Source organism: Paramormyrops kingsleyae, chromosome 24 (assembly GCF_048594095.1).
Source record: "Paramormyrops kingsleyae isolate MSU_618 chromosome 24, PKINGS_0.4, whole genome shotgun sequence".
Lineage (NCBI taxonomy): Eukaryota > Metazoa > Chordata > Actinopteri > Osteoglossiformes > Mormyridae > Paramormyrops > Paramormyrops kingsleyae.
The window spans coordinates 2121462-2147090 of NC_132820.1; the positions used below are offsets into that span (position 1 = coordinate 2121462).

General features: G+C 46.7%; 1 protein-coding gene across 3 annotated transcripts in view; it reads right to left on the minus strand.

The window, feature by feature from the left end:
* The window catches only part of LOC111855424 (neurexin-2-like), a 589098-nt gene that overhangs the window by 240310 nt on the left and 323159 nt on the right, over positions 1-25629 (minus strand). For all 3 annotated transcript variants that reach the window (XM_072706252.1, XM_023834418.2, XM_072706253.1), the window contains 2 exons: positions 15421-15594; positions 14035-14154 (listed from right to left, as the gene is read on the minus strand). In XM_072706252.1, coding sequence (XP_072562353.1) covers positions 14035-14154; positions 15421-15594 — 294 coding nt within the window. The remainder of the gene's footprint in view (positions 1-14034; positions 14155-15420; positions 15595-25629) is intronic.

Consider the following 25629-nt stretch of genomic DNA (forward strand, 5'->3'; position numbering starts at 1 on the left):
GCAGGATGACCTTGACGGGAGATTCGGCAGCTGTGCTCCACACAGGGGTCCAGGTCCTCAGGATAAATTAATTTACTGTTTACTTACAGGTTTTTTTTTTTCTCCAAAATTTGCAAATTAATTTTTATGTTACAGGGTTGATCACTATTTCTATAACTGAAACTTGATGCGGCGCTTTGATTTCAGCACTAAATTTGGCTCGTAGAAAGGTGAAAGGATTTAACAGATGAGATTCTCTGGCCACAAACAGCCATCCCTGTGAGACCTCACTGCCTTTCCCTGTGATATTTCCCTCCCTGAAGGAGAAAGCAGAGGTAGCACAGTCTCTGGTGAGCTGCAGGACATTACATTACCTATTTATACCACATACGCCATCTTACACAACATTTATTTTTGTATGAAGGGTTTTGAGTGCGGGGGGGGGGGGGCAAATTCTTTCATACTTTAACCATCGAAAAGAAAACACTGTAGACTTTCAGCAATCGTTTGCTGGTCATACCTTATTTGGACTGTGAAAGAGGCACACTTTATTAAGACCACCAGAAAACAAAACGAGGTCGAGGCCCCATTAAATCATTCAGTAGCTGCCCCAATGAAACTAACTAAAGTATCAAGCTAATCTGCAGGCCAGAACTGGTCGGCTGACCAGGAGCGCCGTGAGCACCGTCGGCTGACCAGGAGCGCCGCGAGCGGCGTCGGCTGACCAGGAGCGCCGTCGGCTAACCGGGAGCGCCGCGAGCGCCGTCGGCTGACCGGGAGCGCCTCGAGCGCCGTCGGCTGACCGGGAGCGCCGCGAGGGCCGTCGGCTGACCGGGAGCGCCTTGAGCGCCGTCGGCTGACCGGGAGCGCCCGCGAGCGCCGTCGGCTGACCGGGATCGCGCCTCGAGCACCGTCGGCTGACCAGGAGCGCCGCGAGCACCGTCGGCTGACCAGGAGCGCCGCGAGCACCGTCGGCTGACAAGGAGCGCACCTCGAGCGCCGTCGGCTAACCGGGAGCGCCGCGAGCGCCGTCGCCTAACCGGGAGCGCCTCGAGCGCCGTCGGCTGACTGGGAGCGCCGCGAGCGCCGTCGGCTGACCGGGAGCGCCGTCGGCTGACCGGGAGCGCCTCGAGCGCCGTCGGCTGACCGGGAGCGCCGCGAGCGCCGTCGGCTGACCGGGAGCGCGCCGCGAGCACAGTCCATACATTTTCTTTAACCGCTGAATCCCAAGTGGGGTCGCGGGTGCGGCCCAGAGCCTATCCCGGGAACAACGGGCGCAGGTGGGAACCAACCCTGGGCAGGCGCCAACACACCACAGGGCGCACACACTCACAGGGTCAATTTAGACTCACCAATCATCCTATCCTGGCCCTACTGATTATTACTAGGACAATGAGTCCCATTTGGGTGTAGGGTGTGTCAGCGCTGGGCAAATCGCAAGACAACAGAACTGGCCACCTAGGGGGCCCCCTTCTGAGAGGGGGCCGTTTCATTTTGTTTTGGACAGCACTGGATATGTTGGTTGGGAGGGGTGGGGGGTCCCGACAGTGAAGCTGGCCTAGGACTACAGATGTGCTTCAACCGGCTAATGACAAATCGCCAGGACTCAACCTGGGGGTGCCGTGGAGGGGGGAACTGGGAACATTATAGGATTGGTTTGGAATGGGCACCCAATATGTTATGCTGTCATGGGGCCCGAAATCTTTAGCAGGCCCTGGATGAACCGTACACCATTTCTGCACCTACCACCTGTTCTGATTTGGGGTCCTGAGCTTGTAACGTTCACCAGCACTGCTGGTTCCCACTAATTTCAGGAGCTAACTCTCAGGCTTATGAGATTTCAGCGCCAGAGGCTAAGATTTGTATTGGATGTCAGATCTGCTGAGCAGCACAGTGCAACATAACAACCTGTAGCTTTTACTCATGACGCAGCTGATAAATTCGCCCACTTATCCTCCCCGGTGCAGGCTACGATGTTTATGGCTTTTTCACTTGAGCATCTCTTACTTAAACCTCACAGCCTTTTCTCGTGGAACTGAAGCAAGTACAGATTTGAAATCTTCCATTCTCAAGGTGTTTGAACTTTGGATCTCTAGTGGTTCTTTGTTATTAACTGATTAACAAATTCCAGGAATAGTATTAATAATCACTTGATTTCATGGAACTTCGATTGCTGTATGATGAATGACTCATTCTGTATATTACGCTCTCACGGCTACAGAATGATGGCTGTAACTTGTGTTCTATTACTGTAGAGTCGGAGCAGACATCACCGAAGGTTACTGGCACAGTGAATCACCATGTAGATACTAATGATTTGTCATCGCTTGATTGGCCTGTTTTTGCTCTTCATTATACTGACTGCAAACATGTCTTTCTGTCATCTATTGAAAAGATGAGATCATATCTCACCACCTTCAAATGCACAGTCAGCGAACACCCTTGGTGTTTGGTGGGGACGTAACGATGCACCATGGTCGGCTGATCGTTCATTTATGTTAACCCAGGGGGGGGGAGCAATAAGCAGAACTGCAGTTTTGCTTTAAGATTTTATTTTTGTATTTTGCACTTGAGTCCACAGGATAAGAAAACAACTGAAAGAAAAAAAGCTTTTCTGTAAATGTACTGGTACAAACAGGAACAAATATCTGCGAGGTCTTCAGTCGTACGCATTGTTTTTACATTAAGGACATTGTGATTTCTTTTTATTTTTCCTTTTAGTGTGAAGAAGGTAGGGAAATGCTTGTTTTAAGAAAAAACACTAAGTTAAGAGATTTTGAAATTTTATTGTTGCATTTTTGCACTGGAATCTTCAAGATAAACTGCAAGTTTGAAAACATATGTTTGTTCATAAATGTTCATAAATGTTATTCGTTTGTTTTCAGTCTTATTTTGTTGAATATATTGTGAATGTATTGAACAATGAGCCTAGAATCGCCTATCAAACCGAAGAGTGAATAGACTGTATTGTAAGGGTTAGGGTTAGGCTTAGAGTTAGGCTTAGGGCCTATAGCCCCAAGTGTTCAGGCACCTTTTTGCTTTGTAATCCTAACACTAATTTTCTTCTCATTCCTGAGTCAACAAATAGCAGGCATGCAAAAGAACAGAGGCTAACATTTTGCCTGTACTGATCTTGCTGAAACATCAATCGCTTGCTAGGTGTGGTCACAGGAGATCGCCAGACTTGGGTGCCATTGCATCGTTTCTTCCGAGAAAAGTTCCTTGTGTTTTCCACAAAAGTAACACAAGGATGTGGTGTCTGAATCGGTGGAACCAGATCAGCACGACTTCATTACGAGGTGAGTGCAAGTCAGGCATAAGGGAGAGCTGTTGGCGGAGAGTGGGCTGGACTCTTCCGGGGAAATCAGACTGAGAGAAGTCAAGAGAGAGCCAAGCGTCTGCAGCTACCTTTGCTGGGCCCATGACCTGTCAGGAATTTCTTTAGTCCTGCACCTGAGGAGTGAGCTAAATCAGCGCTGGTGAAAGGCGCCAAAAAGATCAAAAGCAGAAATCGATTCAGAAGTAGAACACGATGCAAGAAAAGTAAAAATGGGAAGAAAGAAAACCGTAGATAAAGCACTATGGCAACTGACATTCACGTCGTACTGCTGAAGGATCTTATAGGAAAAGCAGTACTTTGGTGTACATGGGTGCAAAACCTGAGAGCGGGATCGCAAAGCAAACCAGGCTACCGGAGGGCTGGACGATAAGGCGACAGGCGCTATTCCACAAGCACACAATCTCCCCCTCAAATGCCAAGTGTGTCCCCGTGTCACCATTAATTGTCTAGACACGTAAACATTGTCTAGTGATCTGAAGCTGCAAGCATTAATTATTAATAATGATTCATGGCCACACTAAAGAGCACATTCCAGATATTTACCGGAATCGCCTTAATTGCAGTTATTATGGCTGCTCATTAATGGCCATCGTTAGAGCAGGTAAAGTGTAGCACAGCTAAGGGCTACTTCTAGCTACGTGCTAATCGGCTAATGATGATGCAAAGAGCTGCTTATGTGATGTTTTAATTCGCCGCACTGGCCTGACAGCCACACTGTTCATTATATTCTTACTGATCTCAGAACCATGGGAATTTTACATACAATCAAATCTTCTAGACATAGTATTTTGATGGTATTTTCAAAAGCAGCAATAAAATAATGTTGACTGAACAAGGGAAGAGGCATGACATGGTATACCCAAACTACCGTATTATACCCGGAGTATACCCAAACTACCGTATTATACCCGCAGTATACCCAAACTACCGTATTATACCCGCAGTATACCCAAACTACCGTATTATACCCACAGTATACCCAAACTACCGTATTATACCAGGAGTATACCCAAACTACCGTATTATACCCGAAGTATACCCAAACTCCTGCATTATACCCACATTATACCCAAACTACCGTAATATACCTTCAGTATACCCAAAATGCCGCATTATACCCGGAGTGTACCCAAACTACCGTATTATACCCACAGTATACCCAAACTACCGTATTATACCCACAGTATACCCAAAATACCGTATTATACCCGCAGTATACTCAAACTACCGTATTATACCCGCAGTATACCCAAAATTCCGCATTATACCCACAGTATATCCAAAATTCAGTATATCCAAAATATCTAACTGCGTACTTAGGCGTCCATTGGAGGGTAGGCCTAGCCACACTTGTGCCTGTTTGACTCCTTCACAGCATGTATGTTTGAAACGTGCTATTTGCCTCAGTTGTATGTCGCTTTGGACAAAAGTGGCTGCTAAATAAAACTCTATGTAAATGTATTACCTCAATAGCGCCTGAGTCACAGGATATTTCACAGCTAACAGCATCTAAAAGTACTGCAATCCTAAAACAAACACTTCCTGTGCAAATTCACATGTGAATATTTTCAGTGTTTGTCTAGTTCATATTTTCTTTTTTATTACCGGATTTACAGCGATGCAGGTGCTGGTGGTACTGAAGCAGATTGCTTGTCATCCTGAAATAATTAGGCTTAATTCCCAGCGGAGCATGGAGGTGCCACACGGTTAACAGCACCCCCGCGTTGGACTAAGCAGGCTGGGCTCCCTGCCTGCCATCCAGTGGGGCAACACCCATGGATATACAGCGACTTCCAGACATCTGAGACCACATGGAGAATCTGGGATTTTCTTCCAGTTAATCCTGGAAATAAACAAAGTTTTGGCATCGACTAAATCATAACAGCATTTCACAGAAAAAAAGTCCCGTTTAGTAAAGAATCCACATTTGAGGTTTATGGCAGTAATACAAGGGTTTACATACGGATAGGAGCATGTTCAGTTTTTCAATATTCAAATTGCAATTAATGAATATTTACTGAATTAGAAATAAATGCAAAATAGAAGCATTTTCACTAGTGGTCTCGGAGTTTTTGGCCCCAATGCGTGTCTGATAAGAGAAAATATGGAGGTACAGCGCAGCCAGGAGACAGCCCATGTACGCAGGCACGGCATTCTGGGAGAAGCTTCTTATTTCATTACAGACTCCCATGGAGGGTTTGAGAAGGCTGAACTGTGTGTTCTGTGACCAGCCCAACCCTTCCCGGAGCTCCCATTCAATCTTTGCCACCGTCTTCGTGACTTTCATGAGTCCCAAGTGGAAGATCTTTGACGGCTCAGTAAGTGCTAAACCCTCCATATGCACGCATGACGGCTGCCACTTCAAGTATTTTCTGTTTCAGACGAGATGAACACCTATAAATACATACGTGCTGCTTGAAGATCTTTTTCGTGCCTTGAGCTAATGAATGCAGGATGCATTTTTTAATCAAGCTCTTCCCTTAATGTCATTCCAGAAGATTTATTTAACAATCCCCACTAATTCATTAGTTCTTCAGGAGAATATTTTCATTGCATAATCAGAAGCCTTCATCAGAATTGAAATAGCATCAGTCTATGCAGCAGCAAGTATCTGAAGTTGCTCCCAGACTTGAAAACCATGTTCTCATATTCCTCTCACCTCGTGTGGGTGTGAATATTAAATATGTATATATACAGTCAGTGGCCAGTTTAACAGATACACCTGCTTGGTAATGCAAACAGTATGCAACTGAATACACGCACCATGCAGGTGGGGCCAAGAGGTTAATGCACTGGTCAACGAATTAGAGTAATTAGAACGGCCAAAAAACCAGATCTAAGCGATTTTGAGCGGGGCGTGATCGCTGGTGCCAGATGCGATGAATCGAGCACCTTGCAAACAGGCATATACCCGGTGGCAGTTCACGGCGAGGTAATGAGGGAGGTCAGAGGAAAATGGCCAGACTCGTTAACGCTAACATGAAGACCGTGAGTTCAAGAGTAACGGCTCAGGGCAACAGCGGTGTGTCGAAAGCGATTGCCAAACACATAACTCGTCAAGCTGTTCTGGAGGCGAAACTGGACCTTACCCAGTACTAGGTGTCTTACAACGAATGATTATTAGGCAGGCGTACACTATCAATTCTGCCAGTGTACAATTTAATGAGCTACTGTCTTGCTTTATGCCACACAGAAAAAATCTAGAAAAGATCATCTAGAAAAGCTACCTATCTTTGCCTGGAGTGGCACAAACCGTCACAACCGGCGAGCCCAGCGCCAGCACTTCTCAGGATAACCTGACTAATGGTGAAGCTCCCACACGAGAGATTGCACAGAGTCTGGTGAGACACTGCGACTTATTCAGGTGGCGTGCATGACGTATTGTCTCTAATAAATGAGCCTAGAGGAAACTTTACAAGTGAGAGTGGCACGCCCCACTCTTCTAATTTCTGTCGCACTTGAACTTCAGGACCCACGGAAGGAACAGCAACGTCAAAAGAAAAGCAGCACCAACAAACACGTTCCGACGCAGGGCGCTTCTTCTGTGAGTCGCATGTTCTAAGCCCACAGCACGGCCAGTCACAGCTCAGACCCACCTTAATAATGGACGTGAGGTGGAGGTTTGGGCAGAGACGTGCGTCTGGAAGAATCTCAGAGTGGACTGACACTCCATGTCAGAGCAGATCTCCTGTAATATATTTTGCAGTCAGTTATGGCGCTATGCAGGGCCGATTCTATAGCTGCTTTTAAGGTGGGAGGGGCAGAAGAGGAGCCAGAATTCATACAGTGGGGCCAACCTTATTATTAGCCAATGATATGTTTTGAATTTGTGACTGACAGGGGCTGGGCACTCCAGGGGGCCAATCAGCTTTCAGCTGAAACCCATTGTCCCTATGGCCCCCCTCCTTTATGCAGTTCAGTGTAGCATACTTCTGAACATGCTAATTGGTCCTAATTGTATCTTTACTATTGCTTATCTGGGCTGGTTAATTACATTGCAGTTTTGTAATTTTAAATTTTCCATGCTAAGGGTCGAGTCTAATTATAAAATAATACACATTTTACAAACATTTTCACACTTCTGCGGCACATCGCCCACTTTACCCTTCATCTTCTCCGCAGATGTTCTCCTGAACGGTGACGCGCGCAGTCAGCGACGTGACATGCCGTGACGCTGGACTGTCTCTACGTAACCGGCCACGGTCCAGATTCGACACAGGCGGAATGAAAGGGCAGCCACTCGCCATCGCCGGCTGTTTGTCCGGCAGCAAGAACAGAGAGATTCATCAGTGCCAAGCTTAGGCAAAAGCGAAGAAAACACCAGAAAAGGAACAGAGCGAGGAACAGTCAGCACAGACCACGACGGCACGCGGCTATTTGCTGCCCACAAAAGCAGAAATGTCTGGTCCGTCTCCCAGCTAAATTGTTGCCTTGCTGCAGATTTTTCTTTCTTCCTTTGGGAAAAACTGCTTTCATCGCTGGCTGCCTGCGGTCGCTCGCTCAGTGCCTGGGCCCGAGCTGATAGTGACCCCTCATCCAGTAAGCAAACATCGCATTAAAGCGGGCCGCATCCATGGGGTACAGAGCCCCACAGGGTCACTCTCCGCGCAGCCGTGTGTTAATTGCGTCGCCCTGGCGTGTCCATGATGTGGAGGCTTCAAACAGCTACCCAGAGAGGCTACCCAACCACGCAGCAGAACATCAACCAGGACCTCCGACAAATCTACAGTAGATGTCCCCGTGTTTCTGTATTAGGAACAGGTCGGGTCCCTTGGTCTGGGATGGCGGACAGCGACAGACTGGGCGTCGCAAGGCGGTAAAGATAAGAGAAGAGAACCAGAACCGTTAGAACCAAACATGACGAATCTGGGAAGTCGTGAAGCAAAATGAAAAGTAATTTACTGCAAAGCTGAACAGGAAACGTAACAGTCATGGTTGGAAACACAAACAAAATAATTATGTTCATCCTTCTCACATCCTCTATTCCTCACCATAAGTTGCCCATCTAGTCAATTCAGATCGTCCATCCATCCACCCACCCATCCATCCATCCATCCATCCATCCATCCGTGAGGGATGCCAGTACGCCACGAGACACACGCACCGACACTCACTCACCGTACGCACCGACACTCACTCACCATACGCACCGACACTCACTCACCATACGCACCGACACTCACTCACCATGGCCAGCTGAGAGATGCCTGCTGTGCTGTATGTCACTGGACAACAGAAGGAAGCTCATGTTACATGGGGAGAAAATGCAAACCAGCCCTAGTGGCAGAAGGCAGTAGTGCAACTTCCAGTAGCTAATTTGCATAGTGCCGATCCAGGGATGGAGCTGGAAAGGCCGGGCCCCCTGGCAGAATGTCACCTTGGGCTCCTCGGCCAATTTAATGTATAACTTTACATATTTCAGGGCCCCTGTAAAGTGCCCCCCCCCCTCCACGAATCTGCCAGGGTATCCACGTCCCTACTGTCCCCCTGCCCTATCCAAATTATCCCAAAATTCATTACTAAGGTTTAGCGACAGCAACAGGAGGAGCAGTGTCATAAACAGCCACGCAGCTATTAGAGCTGGTGGGGAATGGAGAGAGACCCCCCCTGTGGCAGATAAAGGACGATGAGAATGAGCAAAGTTTAAAAACGCAGCGAACTGCAGCCCACAATTTAGCTCAGTGACACCCAAGAGCTCTCATGTGGTTTGGAGAGCGGGAAAACGTGATGGATTGGAAGCATAATTAACAACAACAACTGTCATCAAAGCCTGTGATAATGTTATGAGGGGGGGAGTGCGCTGCCCAGTGCTCCCGTCTGCTGTGACAGCGAACGCTGCCCCCGCTTCCCCGATTGCCTCCGTCGGGTCAGTAGGGAGGCTGTCTGCCAGCCCAGGGCTCAGCTCAGGAATCTCGCCATTCTTTTCTCACAGAAAAAACTCCTTCGTTCTGTATTCTCTGCTGTCGGCTCGCTATCGCCGCCGATGACGAGATTTAGTGCCGGCGCTCATTCTCCCCTGATGACCCACGATGCATTGCCCACAAATCCCACCTGTCTGACTGCAGACACTGATTGGACGGCCTCCCCTCCGCTCTCGGAGACTCGGGAAGCCCGAAATCACAACGCTAGCGCTCCACACTCCCTGCGCTTGAACAAACGATGTCCACGGTGTCCCACCTCCACTGGTCTGCTGACAAGGACAATGGGAGTCATGTGGCATTCCTCTGTTTTTACGTCGTGTCTTTCCAGCTCGAAAGAAAAGCAAGGAGAGGACAGCAGGCCTGGAGATGGCCGAAACCCCAACACAACCCCCAACTTCCCTGCCGCTGCCTCACAATCGATCGCTTCCTCCCTCCCCAGTCCATCTCTCAGGCATCCGCGACCCCAGTGTATTACAGCTGCATAAATAAACCGCTAACGATTCCTAAGTGAGAGAGAGATCCAGAATGTCCAGGGAGACAGAACAGGGAGGCCAGGCTTTTAGAGGGAATACAGCAATCCATAAAGGAAACTTGACAGGAAGTTGACATGTATTGGTTTTAAGGCGACTTCCTCTGTCCCCTGTGCTGCGCACAGTAGCGCCTCATAGTGGCCATCTCTGTGTATTTCCTCCGCAAATGCATTTGTCAAAATATCACCGGACGTGGGAACGCATAGTATACTACAATAACACTACAATATAAGTGTCCTGTAACACTACAATATAAGAGTAAAAGTCACCTATACCAGGGTACAATACCGCTTACTGAGAATAAGTGCTACAAGCAGAATATAGCTGCCAATTCGTTTTTCTTAAAAATAGCAGATTAACCGTTACTGCCCTAAATGTGCAGGCAGGGATCCATCCATCCATCATAATAATATTAGCTGCAGTTATCCAGTTGATGTCGAGACAAGGAAGTCAGAACAGATGAGACAGACTCTTCTGATGAGACATCGGGGTAAGAAAACGCAGCACATCTGTAATACGCTCCACAAGATGCTAATAAAGACCAACAAACTTGTGAAAGAGCATCACTTTCCCCATCTTGATGATGCCTCTCTGTACTTCGTAAACCGAAAAGGGATTTGGGTTTGGTAGGATTAACTGAAAAAATACCCACAACCTTAGCGATAGCGGGCAGTCACAAACATGGCCTGACGCTCGCGTCACAGGGAGCAATGGTAAATATTCCGGGGTATTTACGAGAATTTTTAATTATACAAATGACACACACCATATGTGCGTCCTTAGGAAGATCCTGCCTGTCCCACAGTGGGTGCGTCTCTCAGGAGCTCGGATGTGTGTGACACACACACGACAGCCATCAGCCAGACTTATTTACATTCAAGCAGTTCTACGGGACGACTTCCAGGGTTTCACACGGAACTGTGCTGCCAATCTTCCAGAAGCAACGCTAAGGCTTCGCATGCAGGCCATTTACCAGAATGATATGGGTGTGCGACCCAGCTCAAATTCCAGAGATATAACCCCCACCTCCACCCCCCACAGAATGGTCCAAGTGGTTTGGTCCATTTTAGGACCACAAACAGCCACGTGAGAAGCAATGAGGTACTGAGCTGGTAGATCTTCTAAGCAGAAGGATTCCAGGATTTACCTCTAATAGTGGAATAAACTTGTTTTTAATGAGTTCAAAGTGAATTTTCAAGCTTCCCATCTGGCAGAGTTGGTGGAGTAAAACAAAACAAAAAATATGAAGCTCAGAGTGAAAGTCGGTGTGTTGGTGACGAGAAGGACCCCGGCACTGAGGCCATCGTTTAACATCCGCGGTCAAGCAGTGAGAGTGAAAAGACGACGTTAAGTCCGTGTGTTGGTGACGAGAAGGACCCCCGGCACTGAGGCCATCGTTTAACGTCCGCGATCAAGCAGCGAGAGTGAAAAGACGACGTTAAGTCGGTGTGTTGGTGACGAGAAGGACCACCGGCACTGAGGCCATCGTTTAACGTCCGCGGTCAAGCAGCGAGAGTGAAAAGACGACGTTAAGTCCGTGTGTTGGTGACGAGAAGGACCCCCGGCATTGAGGCCATCGTTTAACGTCCGCGATCAAGCAGCGAGAGTGAAAAGACGACGTTAAGTCCGTGTGTTGGTGACGAGAAGGACCCCCGGCACTGAGGCCATCGTTTAACGTCCGCGGTCAAGCAGCGAGAGTGAAAAGACGACGTTAAGTCCGTGTGTTGGTGACGAGAAGGACCCCCGGCACTGAGGCCATCGTTTAACGTCCGCGGTCAAGCAGCGAGAGTGAAAAGACGACGTTAAGTCCGTGTGTTGGTGACGAGAAGGACCCCCGGCATTGAGGCCATCGTTTAACGTCCGCGATCAAGCAGCGAGAGTGAAAAGACGACGTTAAGTCCGTGTGTTGGTGACGAGAAGGACCACCGGCACTGAGGCCATAGTTTAACGTCCGCGGTCAAAGCAGTGCTTCTGTTTTCACTCTGCTGCACATTAACAAAAACAGGCGGCACTATTTTGTGACTGTGCAGGTAATTTTTTGGACATCTTTTGTTTCTCATCATTTAACAGGAAAAAAAAAACAGCTAATTAGATTTCAGCTAACAGGAGTTTAGGAGAATCTAACACCTGCAGTTGCGCAAATTGTCCGATACGCTTGACTTCTTCTTACCTTGTAAAAAGAAATAAGTAACAAAGAAAAGCCAATAAAGAAGAGAGCATTTGGACGGACGTAAGCAAGCCTTCTCCCTTCAGTTAGCAGGCTTGCAAGCGCTCTCTACCTACTGCAAAACTGGACCTACAGGGCATTTACTACTTGTGGAATGTGGACCAATCAGAGAGAACGTGGACCAATCACAGAGAATGTGGACCAATCAGAGGGAATATGGACCAATCACAGAGAATGTGGAGCAGTCAGAGAGAACTTGGACCAATCAGAGAGAATGTGGACCAATCAGTAAGAACGTGGAGATGCAAGAGACCTATGAAGTCTGGGTAATCTGAACCATAAAACAGGGCCCTGTTAGTACAGGCTACCAATTGCTTATGACGCGATTCTGAATTGTGCAGCTAAGAGAAAAAACACGGTTTAAATCCCTGGTTTATCCTGCAGACTAAAAACGCAAATAGTCCCGCTTTCTAAATGTGGATGGCATGTTCTGTGCGATGGCACTTATTTTGAGCTGGGAATCTGCTGTGTCTTGGGGCAGAGCGTTACGGCGACCTAGAGGCTGTCGAGGTGTCAGTGACGGACACGCCGCCGGTCGTCTGGATCAGGCTCGTCTGCGAACCCCCCCGACGGCGATGTGTGGGGCGTGAAGACAACCTCCCACTCATGCCAAGGGAGCGTGTGTGCATTACGCACCTCGCTGACTTCCGGAAGAAACACGTAACACTGCGGATTATCGGGCGTCGCGTCCTCCTGCCAGGCAAACATCACTACGGCGAAACACTGCTAAGATATAAATTCATCTTTCACCATCATAGACAATAAAGGCGACATGTTTGAATTGTGGGTCGCGGAACACGATTAAACGGTGGGAACAAACAGATATAATCAGATATAACCTTCTGTTTCAAAAAACATGGATATAATTCAGGCTTTTCTAATAAGTTTCAATTATTAGTATGCAGATTTTTCATGAGTTTTTATCACTACATTCTTAATTATACTACAAAAGTTACCCAGGCACAAGCCTGCATGCCCCCCCCCTCCCTCCTTGAAGTCTATGGTTCATTCCAGTGCCCAAAAAAGCCCTTTATTCCGAACTGACCCCTCGAACTGACTGAAGCGATACGGTAAGGCTCGGAGCTAGCCGTGGTGGCTAACGCGGACAGCACGCTTTCTGGGCGCCGTGCCGCGGACCCGTTTTAATTTCGTCATTAGTTCAGTGGCTCAGCACGTTCTCCGTGGAGCGCGGAGGAAGGACGGGGAACAAGGCGCCCCGGCCCTCCACCCGCGAACGGGATGGGAAGCGCATTGCAAAACGTAGCATCTGAGACACTGGAAGAGCAAAGTGCGGCTGTACGGCTGGAAAAAACACATCAAAACGGCACCTTCCCCACAACATCAAACAGAGCCGGATCACATATTGTTGGTGAAGTTAAATCCATGCATAATCACACTTTGATATGCTAAAATATGCGTTACTACTTCCAGGTGCCCGGGAAAAAATAATTAAATGTCACTGAAGCAGTTATTTTTTTATAGTTTGAATGAGCTGCATTGCCCTCCCCACTAAAAAGTCAGCAATATGGAGAGCTTGAAATACGTTTAACTTCAGAAGATGCATTAGAACAAATGGCCCAACTAAGCTCTTATTTAGTAAGAAACAACATCAGGATCGACCCAGGATAGATCATAGAAAATGCCAAACCGTCACAAAGAAGCAGGCACTTAGTATCAGGTCTCCCCCATATGAGGGTTTTACCTCGTCCCGCGTCTTACTGCGGGCTTGTTGGGCGTGTTAGGCCGCTCGTCACACTCAATAGCTGCAGCAGCCATTTGCGGCTGGCCGTACCACAGCAGCCCTGTTGGGGGGGGTCTGTTTGTGGACCGCCCCGCAACGGCTGGCCTTCATGGGGACGAGGAGCCAGAATCCCCGGGGGAGGGGGGTCCGTTTGTGGACCGCCCAGCACGGCTGGCCTTCACGGGGGAGAGGAGCCAGAATCCCGGGGGGGGGGGGGGGGGCGATCTCCTCCCTCGTCTTTGGCCCATGGGGCGAGAAGAATGTGAAAAGAATAGGGGGGGTTGGTGGTTACTCACGGTCGCTGCAGAACGAGCCCCCGTAGGACGTCATGGTACAGTCGCAGGAGAAGCCCTCCCATTGTTGCAGACACACGCCCTGATTGTAACAGGAATCCTCCGTACAGGTAGTACTGGGGCCTAATGGGAAGGGGGTGGGGGTGGGGACAGGTACAGTACTCATTACATCATCCGCAGGTACAGTACTCATTACATCATCCGCATCAGTGTGATTCAGGTCCGCTGCAGCTGAATCGGGACGCGCACTCCGGCCCGGAAGGTGAGCCCTGATTTGTGTCTGCTGTCATACTCATGTGCCAATTTGAAAATCCAGGCCATATGTGCAACACTTCATTGAATTATTTAATAAATGGCAAAATAATGCAGGGATGATCTGCAGGCTCATCTCCAGGTGACTTCCATCTGAGACAAAGCGCAGGCTGTTATGTTTGTGCGGAATAACTGATCCGTACAAAATTACCGGCGCAACCTCCAAAAATTTTAACAAGGGGGAGGGGCAATTTAATCAACATGGCAGCCCCTTTTTTCTGTCCCCTCCCGAAATTGCCACTTCAGCCCAATACCTGAAGCGGCGACTCACTGAGCCTTTCCCCCACATCGGAAACAATGAAGGCAGCAAGATCCTGATTGGCTGATAGCCGTTCTTCAGGCTAGTTGTCAAAGGGACAACAAAGGCAATCAACTCCTGATTGGCTGTTAGCCTTTCCCCAAGCTAGCTGTCATGGCGACAGCAAAGGTAATGAACACCTGATTGGCTATGAGCCTTTCCCTAGGCTAGCTGTCACGGGAAGCCAGGAAGGTAGCCAACTCCTGACCGGCTGTTATCACGAAACTTGTGCGAAATTAAAGGCGTGTGCTTATTAACTGTGCTGGCGTTTAATTTGGTCTTTCATCTTTTCCCGTTAGCTTGCCTGAAACCAATCAGCCGCGAATCAATACAAGCTTATTTCGTGCGGTAGAGGGCAAATCTGGAAAACTGGAAGCAAGTCACCACAGAATGATTTACAATGATTTATGGTTTGTTTTCCTACAACTTAGAAAGTGGTACTCCTCGAACACACTCGCGTTTAAGGTGACAAACATAATGTTATGTGGTAAGTAAAAGTGACTTGATCGTAGGTGACAGACCCCAGCTGTGAACAGTCGTGGTGTCAGGACTGAGACCGGGGTCCGTCAGTGCCCCAGCCAGGCCCTGTTACAACCCCCGTTTTTCCTTCCCGATCCGGTCCTCGGGGATGCACAGGCGGTCTCCATTTTTGCTCCCTCTTTGCTCACTGGGAGGGAGCAAAAACGTGGACCGGCGCATTCGTGGTCTTGAGAAACACCCCTGAACATGTGACAGTCATGTGACAGTCATGTGACAGTCATGTGAGGCGTGAGACCCACCGTCGCAGCCCCGCTCCACCTGCCCCACCCTGTGGAGAGCGTCTGCTATCAGGTCCGGCAGCCTCCCATTGAGGTCCACGGAGGCCAGACAGCCCTGGTACCCGTCCCGGGACGCGATCAGCTTGGGCAGGCTGTTGTACATGCTTCTGGCGACACCCCCGATGTACAGCTCTCCTGGAAAACATAAAGGGTAACTGGAATCGCTAGCTTTTGCATGTCCCATCATGCTCTGCTTTTACAGACGCGCGCACACACAGGTGAGAGTGAGAAACTGTGGATCCAAGTGCAGGGCTGGCTGTCCATCCGACACCCCCTGAAACATTTCTTGGGAGGTTAAGGACCTTGCTCAAGGGCTCAACAGAGATGCAGATACTGTATCAAGTGTGGGATTCAAACCAGTGACCTTCTGATCACAGACAGAAGCCAAACACAGTCATACATTGACCACATATAGAGGCAAAGTATAGGGATAACAATAAAGCAGATTTTGATAACTCTCTTTCCTTCATTCAGCTAAATGGCATAATTCATCATCCATCCATCCATCCATCCACCACATCTCCAGTACATGGTCAGGGTGCTCTTGAAGCCTGTTCCGGGAAGCAGAGGGCGCAATTCTGTGGGCACCCTGCACAAAATGCCAATCTATCCCAGGGTACAAACTGGCACAATTAATCACACACTCTGGGAAAATTAGTCATGCTGACACATTGTAGTTTTAATCCTTTTTCCATTTCATTCTTTAAAATTAAAAGTGTTTCGTACATTTACTGACTAATTCTGCACTTTGACAGGGAAAAAAAGTGATGCAGTTTTTTATTATTATTATTAGCAGAACTAATTCTGCTTCTGCAGCTTAATGCAGTGCGGACTCCCCGTCGGAGGCCTTCATAAAGCCTGGCAGCCCCCCCCAGGATCAATAACCAGGCGAATCAATAGCAGAGACACAAACAGTGGCTGAGAATCCTGCACTGCTCATTAACACAGTACGGAAGAAGGTGTGTAAGCAAAAGATAGGGCAGGGGATGAGACGTCTTTTTCCTTTTAAATCCTCATTAAATAAGACAAAAAGGGCGGCCGCTCTTCTCTCCTTGTCCTGCTCTTAGACATACTTCGGAAAGGTAGAAAGTTTTCACAATCAAACGAGGCTATTTAGCCGACACTGGTCTTACTTCTAGAATCGATTTCCTGCCGTGAATATTTACATTAAGGCCAAAGGACTGAAGGAAACACTTTGCATCGTTATGAGGAGTTTTATAAACAGCTGTCAGTTGTATTATTATCATTAGGTTCCATTAAGTCGGTTTCAGCACCTGGTGACCATACAGACTTAGTTCTCCCGGAAAGTTCTATCTTCTGTCTAGTTTTCAGGGCTTCCAAATTGCAGAATCACACAATGCATGCTGGTATTGGGAAGAGTGCAGAAAAGTTGCAGTGCAACATGGGATTTAAGGAAATGGCTTCAGCTAAAAATAATAGCGTAATATTCTGATGTCAGCAAGCATCAATCAGAAGGCAATAAGTGGGAAAATGTTTGCACACCCGTGGCATTAGACGATTTCCTCTTGCATGTTAAAGAACGCCTCCGGTTAGCCAATTTAATTATTAGTATTCTTTCCCAGAATGCTTTGTTGTTACTCGATAATTGTTTTCTTTCAAAATAAGGTGAGAAACACACCGTGGCGTGCCGAGGCTATTTGTGCCGATTCGCGGCATGGGCTGCACGTGGCGGTAGGTGAGGGGGGTATTACTCAGCAGGCCGCCCCCACCCCGCGCTGGGGAACGTTGGCTGACTGCACAGGTCATTAAAGGATGGGGAGGCCCACATTGCTCCTCCCAGCGATCATGTGTGGAGGTCTGACAAACTTCACCTGATTAGCAGATACTTTTATCCAAAGTGACGTCACAAAACAGGCCTCCGATCGGTAATCTGAGACACGTAGACATTTAAGTAAAGACACATATCGCGATCGGTAATCTGACACACGTAGACATTTAAGTAAAGACACATATCGCGATCAGTAATCACAGCCACAAGGCGATCCACACAAACAGAATCCGATATGCTAAAGTTCAAAGGCGTTTAAAATAAACAGATACCCACAAATCACAAGGTTAGTAGGTCCAAGCACCTGAACCCCTTTTAAACGAAGGAATGACTGTGTTCCAAAGCAAACTCCATCATCCCTGTCATAGCTGCAGCTCTACAATCTTAGTGGACATGCATTTTATCGCATGACATTGTTATATCTACCACTGCCTGATATATGGATTTCATTCTAATCTAGCTATGTACCAAGACTGAAATAAAAAATACATGTCGGATAATTAAAACAGGGAAACCATCCATCTTCCAGCAGCTTATGCAGGACGGGGTCGCGATGGGACCTGGAGCCTATCCCAGGCAGCGCTGGATGCAGGCCAGGGGGGAATAAAGAACCCCCATTATGTCCCCCCCCCCCCCCCCCCGATTCAGTCAGAAGCCAAACCACACGGCGTCACCGAGCAGGACCGAAGGGGGCAGTGGCTGGGCACCAACACCTGCACACGCAGTGTGTGTGTAAAACCAGCCTCACACGCGTGTGGCTCAGACGAAAGGGCCTGCTGTGTGGGTGACATGAACATTAATGGACCCCTCATCACTAATTCATACAGATATTGTACCAGGAAGATAGAAGGAAGATGGAGAGATAAGGCAATAAAGGAATAAAAAAACAACACACATACACATTTGTACGCCTATCTTTGTGGGGACATGGGCATAACCCTAATCCCAACACTGACGACCCTAACCCCTACCCAGCCCTAACCCTAACCATAAGAACCAAACAAAACACAAGACTTTACAAGGCAATTTTTAAGTTTTCGACTCGCAGATTTTTATAAAATTGAGTTTCCCCTTGTGGGGACTGAAAAAAAGGGTGCCACATCGTCATAGTAACAGGTTTTTAATCACATTGTAGCAACATTTGGTTCCCACAATGCAATGTATACCTGACACACACACACACACACACACACACACGCACGCGTGCACACACACACACAAAGGGCCAGTCACCTGGAAGAATCACCTAAGATTTGAATGCTTAAAACAAAAACCATAATAGTTTTCCTTTAAAATAAAAACTAAACTCTGACTATCATCAGTCAGTTTTTTGCTGGCTAATTTATTCATATTTTGCTTTGTTATAAAGGTGCGTGTTCATCGTGCTTCACTGAGATGTGAGCGACCCCAAGAGATGGAGGGAGACAAGTTTGTCTTTTTATGTCAAAAAGCACAAAAAAGGAGGAAATATTTTACTGCCAGTAACAAATTACTGTATGACATCAAAAGGTGTCATAAGCTATAAGAGGAGCTGCTCAGACGAGGTTAACTGCAGATTTCACACTCAACTGAAAATAAAAATAATTGAATTCACACACGTACTTGCTTCATTACAAAAACATTGTAATATGAGGTAATTCTTTAAAAAAAAAAAACTCGATTTAGAAAACATATACAAAACACATTAAGTTTCCACATTATGTGGCCAAAAGTGTAATGAAATTAAGACATAGTGGTGGTTCTGCTGTTATAAATTTTCAGTTACAAACCAGAGACCAGGTACGAATAACCTTGAGGTCTCACTTGACCGTAGTGCTACAACACATTTATATGAGGGTGTTTTTTTTAACCTGGGCAGGTGGCAGTGTCTTCCTCACGCCCCTGAAGGTCTCTGTATAATTATCAGGCCTGACGTCCTACCAGATACACCAGCCTTTCTTTGCTCAGCACCTTGTTGTTGTACAAATATCTTGAATGGGATATTTACTCTTCTTGGTGCAATATGACTCCGTTATATAAAGGAATAAAACTGTTACTTTTTTCCCCACATTAAATATTATTAAACACAATAGATCAACACCATTCAGGAAGAGTTGGAGCTCTTGGGAGGTGATGTGGTGGGCCGCACTGTGGCCTCACACCCACAAAGCACTGGCTCTGTGTGCATGGCGTGTGCTTGGTGTGTGTGCGTGACGTGTGCTTGGCGTGGCGTGTGCATGGTGTGTGCTTGGTATGTGCTTGCCGTGGCTTGCATGGTATGTGCTTGGCGTGTGCATTTTCTACCCAGTGATGGACCGGCATCCCGTCCAGGGCGTCCCCTACCTTCTACCCCGTGGCCTCAGTGGCTTTTGTTACAAATTGTAAATACATATAATACATGTTATTCTGTCTTAAAGATGTCATGATGTGTCACAAGACACCCATGTAAAGAGTCTTGGGGCGACTATATGGAAAACCAACCAAATAACTACATAAATAAACAAACAAACAAACAAACCAACCAACCAAACAGATGAATGAATTAATTAATGATGTGGCACCATAAATCAATAAAACCATACTTAACTATTGTCTTTACTCTGGTTTAATCTGACTACCGTAATGTCACATTTAACCTCCAGTATGGATAATTTCTATGACGTTATCACCCATACGTCCGTACATCCATCATTTAACTGAACCATTTATCAGTGTGGGATCCTGGTGAGCTTAGAGCTTATTCCAAGAAGCACAGAGGACATCCCGGCAGAGGTTCCAACCCATCAAAAAAATATTTTCAAATAAAGTTGTTGACACAGTTTGACTCCCATTCAATGACAGTAGGTGAAGTGGTGAGCATTTCAAACGGGAGCATTATTTAGTATTCCGGGAGTCTGAGCGGCTGAGTTTGTTGTCCGTGAAGAGCAGGTTTACAGGGAGCTTACTGCTCTGCCTGAGAGGGGAGCCTCAGCATTTTCAATGTCACCTCATTGTCAGGTCGGGCAATGGGTCTGTAACAAAGCGGTGTGACACCTCCTGGGCTCGCGTCCCGAGGCACCGACCCACAAACACGCCTTACCACGCATTTTCTGATCTTCCCCAAATGTAATGCAATCTGCAACAACAGCCCAGCCCGCTGCGTCCAGACGGTTTCCGGAGTTACAAGGGGAAAAAAATCGCTATTAAGTTACTCTGCTACATTTACAGCTTTATTCTTTTTTAATACGAAAAAGGTGTTAGATATATTTCCCTAAAAGAATCATCGGCAGATATACGACGGTGACACATTCATAATGGGTCACGGTAAATATGTAGATGCATCGGCGGATATAATAGTTCAGCGACGCCATCAAGCCATCAAGGCGCCCGGTATCAAAGGTGCGAGGCGCGGCTCAGCGGCGCGCACTCGCCGGCATAATGACTGCGGAGGACGGCTTTTCCTCCAGAGACCCGGAGTTACATCCCGCCGTTCAATACCTTCTGCTTTTATTATGCTATTTAAAGAAGGTGGCAGCGCCGCTGAAAATGAACACCAGGTGTTTGGTTAAAAAGGAAAAAAAATGCTTCAAATTACGAAGGAGATGGGTTTATTAAAGACACCGGGAGCTATTGACGAAAAGGTCTTCTTAATTTCTATAGCCGACAGAATGCACGAGAAAATTATTTCTAAAATGCATCTGACATATCTCGTGCATTTTTAATTTGCCGTTTATGAAGCATAGCTGGTGTCTCTGCAGGTGCAAATCCTGAATTCTTCCCCGAGTCCTTTCGTTTACGGCGGAAAGACGGGCAGTGTCGGGGTAAAACGTGCCGGTGGCCCAGCTTGCCCGGCGGGGGGGGGGCTGGAAGCACGCCTTTCTCCATCTCACAGGCGACCCGACAAAGACGTCCATGAAAACCCGAAGAGCCTCGGAGAATGGGAAACGCGCGCAGCCCTTTGCGCCAGAGCGCGTCTGTGTGCTTAAAGCTCAGCGCTGCCAAACTGCCGATGTACTTGGACTGCTCCGCCGGCCTGGGGAGCTCTCCATATGCCCATAATTAGAGGCGGGGCGCGGGTGTCAAGAGATGGAGTTAAAGCCCCTGCTCTCGAGTCAAGACCCAGATCAACCCCGGATAACAAGCCAAAACACACAGACACACAGGAACACACAGACACACACACTCATTCTCCCACCATTTCCCCCATTACATCAGAGGACAAGGAAAAGCAGTGAAGAGACAAACAATCAATGTAACAATAAATACAAAAGAAATATGATGGACGGACGGATGGATGGATGGACGGATGGATGGATAGATGGACGGATGGATGGATAGATATATTAATGTTTTCTTATAAAATTATAAACAACATTCATATGGCAAATTGCATACAGCAGTGTCTATATATCACAGTGATTTTTTTCTGATGCATTTTAGATTTATTATTATATTATATTATCATTAGCAGCTAATTATAATAAACAAAACACGTGAAATTGACACATAAACGATAGATTCTGAGTTTTGGTTGCATACAAAAGGAGGATAATCGTTGTTTGCTACTGGTTTCTCCACCACAATATTATACTAAAGTAACTGCTAATGTTTCTCCATGATAACAGCTTTGACCATTACCAATTCAAAAGTAACCAACCACATGAGAGCATAGCATGGGTGGAGTCAATATGGAGGTAGGAAAAATGCAAGTATGGGCCATGGACCAATCAGTGATGAGAATGAACCTGGGAGGCGGGGTTTCCAGCATCATGGGTAACAGGCACCAGTACATCTCAGGAAATACCAATGGGATGTCACTGTCCATGTCACTCATCACCGTCTCTGTCACTCATCTTCATTGTGCCTTATGTACTCTGTGGAAAATGTAGTTCTTGTTCTACCCCGGTGTTTCTCAGTCCAGTCCTCTGAGACCACGAGACCACAGTCCACATTTCTGCTCCCTCCAAGCTCCCAGCCAATCAAAAACACCGATTACCTGGTACAGGTGCGATGAGAGCAGGGAGGGAGCAAAAATGTGGTCTGTCTAAGGGTCCCAGAGGCCTGAGTTGAGAAACACTGTAATCTATCCAGTGTAACACACACATTCACTTTAAACACCCTTGTTCTGGTGCTATCAGTACAGTCAAAGTGCATTTAAAATGAAACAAACCACGAACCAGAAATAACTAACGCGGGAATAACACACCTAATCCCATTATTAGGCGATAAAAAGAGGAATTTTAAGGTGAGGCTGGACAATAACACTTAACAGAAACAGAAGTATTTAAAAAAGGCTACTTCAGGCTTTTAGACAAAATTGGGAATGGCATTGCCAAACTATAATTAATGCTAGAGAACTCATCTCCTATTCATACCTATCCGACCGGCACAAAACGGCTCCACTCTCCTGCCTGCATACATTTCTGCGTAGTTACAAGTGGTTAGTGCTGAGCTGTTGTAGACACGGCTGTCGAACACCCTCGGGTACAGAAAAGGGCCATGGTATCTCGTCCCTCTTTCATACAGGAGCCACAGGTGAGAAACTTCAGCAGAATATATTCAATTATCAGGCGAGTAGCTGCTGTCATCCAGAATGAGGAGACTACAAAGGCAATTCACTGAAGAGGACCAAAAAGTCTGTTCTTTCCAGATAATGGGATTGCTTTGAAATAGTAAAAATTACGTTTCCTACTCAGAAAGCCTAATGAATAGTGGCAGAGCAATATCCAAACAATATCCTAAAGTATGCATGTCCAAGGCGGTGGAAACGGCGGTATGGAGCGATTCCACGCTTAAAATGTGTCTTTGCATAATTAACTAATTATGTTCCATTTATGTTACAGCTTTGATGCTGTATCTCTGTTACGGGGACGAAAGTACTGTGTGAAAGTGTTTCATTTGCGTTTCCTGGCTGGGAAAAGAAAATGTTTATATTCTGCTTCCCAAAACCCTGAGTAGGATCAGAGTTTCGAGGACGGACGGACGGATGGATGCATATCCCTCTCCTGACGCAGAAAGGAGAAATCCCAGATAGTTTTTGGATACTCCCCGGACTGGTCTTTCTGACATGACTGTAGTTCCCAAGATGCATTGCAGCTGACAGAACCCTAACGAAGACTGAGCATGTTATTTTTGGACATTTTTCAAACTCCTCTTACAGGTGATTTAAGTCTCACAAAGTAACAATAAGGCTTCAGACATATCGGAGGTAGTCATACCTTCAGCCTGGAGGCCAGAGCCCGCAAACAGCCCTCAGTTTTGCTCCCAGCCAGTCCAGAACACCGAGTACCTGGTACAGGTGCACTGGGAGGGAGCAAAAATGTGCACTGCCCCGAGGGCCGGGTTGGGAAGCACTAGTTAAGGTACAAAAGACCCGCCCACAGTGCGCAACACTGGCGTTACACCTCAGCTTCTCCCTCCGGCTCATTTACTGCATCATTTTACAACAGAAAATATTGAGAAGCCCCCCAGTCATCCATTGATCATCTCAGCTCTTTAGTCATTAAAAATGCATTCTCTCTGCAATTAGTATAGAAATCACAATTATAATATTTTCCTTTCATTTTAGAATCACTGCTTCTGGTCAAACCATTGCTGCCCTCTGATGTAGTATTTGTGGTATTGTGAATATTTTTAAAATGTATTATAAAATATTATAAAGTCAACTGTACGCATATGAATGACAGTCATACTATTTGAATCAGTCGTATTATTTCTGATTTTGCATAATATATGAAAACGGTCAGTCATTTGTTGCATGGCCTCCATCCGCGATTTCCGTACGCATATCGCCGTAGCCGGGCATCTTTCACGCAGACAGTGAATGCAAAAAAAAATAAATAATAATAATCGAGAATCTGTTGCTGCTTATTAGCAATTTTGAATGGTCTATGAGCAAGTATTCATTAAGAACGGCTCATTAGTCAAAGACTATGATTAAGCTGCTACATTTTGAGACCAGGTGCACAAAACTTGTGGTGATAATTAATGCTATTACATAGGCAAGAATGTAATGAAGATAATGCATCGTATAGAGTATTTATACCATGGATACAATACCATCAGGAGGATCCTCAGAAAATAAAGGAGAATTGAAAAATGAGATAAAATCATAGTTACTGATATGCTGTGTTATCTTCTAAAGATTACATTACCAGGAGTGTTGTGATTTTCTGCGCACCTGACTTGGTTAAACCTACTTCAGACTCATAAAATCATGGATATTCCGCCAGTGGATGCATTATCCACACGGCCTTATTAAATAACAGCCGCAGTCAGACTTGCTGTCTGTCTTAGACAGTTCAGATGCTCCCCACACGCTGGATAAAGTCATTATGTTGAAATCCCCTCATTTAAACTTCCACGTTCCAGAGGTTAGACCTGGTTCCAGGAGCTGCCCAAGAGTATGATGGGAGACTGAGACATCTTCTGATGAACTCCTGAGAATGCGTCGTGGGCATAGAAAACAGGCAGGGAGGTGGCAAATGGTGACGGCAAGGACCTTCATTAGACAAAATAAGCGCTGCAGTGCCTCCTGAGGACCTCTGACCTGGAGCTGAGATCTTCCAAGGATTTCACAGGAGAAACTCTGCCCTCATCTGCCCCCCGCCTCTCACCCCCAGCAACAGCAATATGCTTCTCTTTCCCGTGTTGCGAGTTTTGTGGAGTAACAAACAGAAACTCACAGAGGCTTTAGCGTTTTAATCTTTGGGAGTCTTTGATAAAATAATCACTGTAGCTGGGGTGTCAATGTCTGCTGCAGGAAAAGTAAAGTAATCTGTTAAGGTGAGCTGGGCAGGTTGGCCCCACGACTCCGACGGGTAACCTCTTCGTTGGCTTTCATCTAAGTTCACTCTCATTTCGTTTAGAGGCAAGATTTTCACTTGACACAGGCGTGGAATTCCTGATACTCATATGAGCTGAAGAGTCGTCAAACGCGCTGAGTGCGAACCACAGTTAGGCAAGAAACAAACTGCACATCAGACTAAAGCAGCCCTGCATAGACCTACGTGCCCAAAGTGGCGAGCAAAGTTCCGAAACTCACTGGATACATTTCAGAAAAATTTTGTGGACTAACTGAATTCTGGAAATTTAACGTTAAGTTCTTCGTTGGATTGCATTGGCGGTCTCAACTCACGCGCAACAACAAACGGACTGAGTGAGTTTTGGATTTTTACTCTACAGTTATGTTATAAGAAACAACAGAGATCTTACTCAACAGATCTAAGGGGGAATCAGCGTTGTCTGTCAGCCGTCAGCGTTTGAGGCCGTGAAATAGCATGTCAGAGTGGTGTTACTCCACATACTTCCCACAACCAAACGCAGCTTTCAGCCCAAACGGGCACAGATGGGCTCAACATCCAAGGAATTCTGGGAGCCCCCAGAAGGATGCTCAGTTTGCAACTTTACCGGTTTTAGGTTAT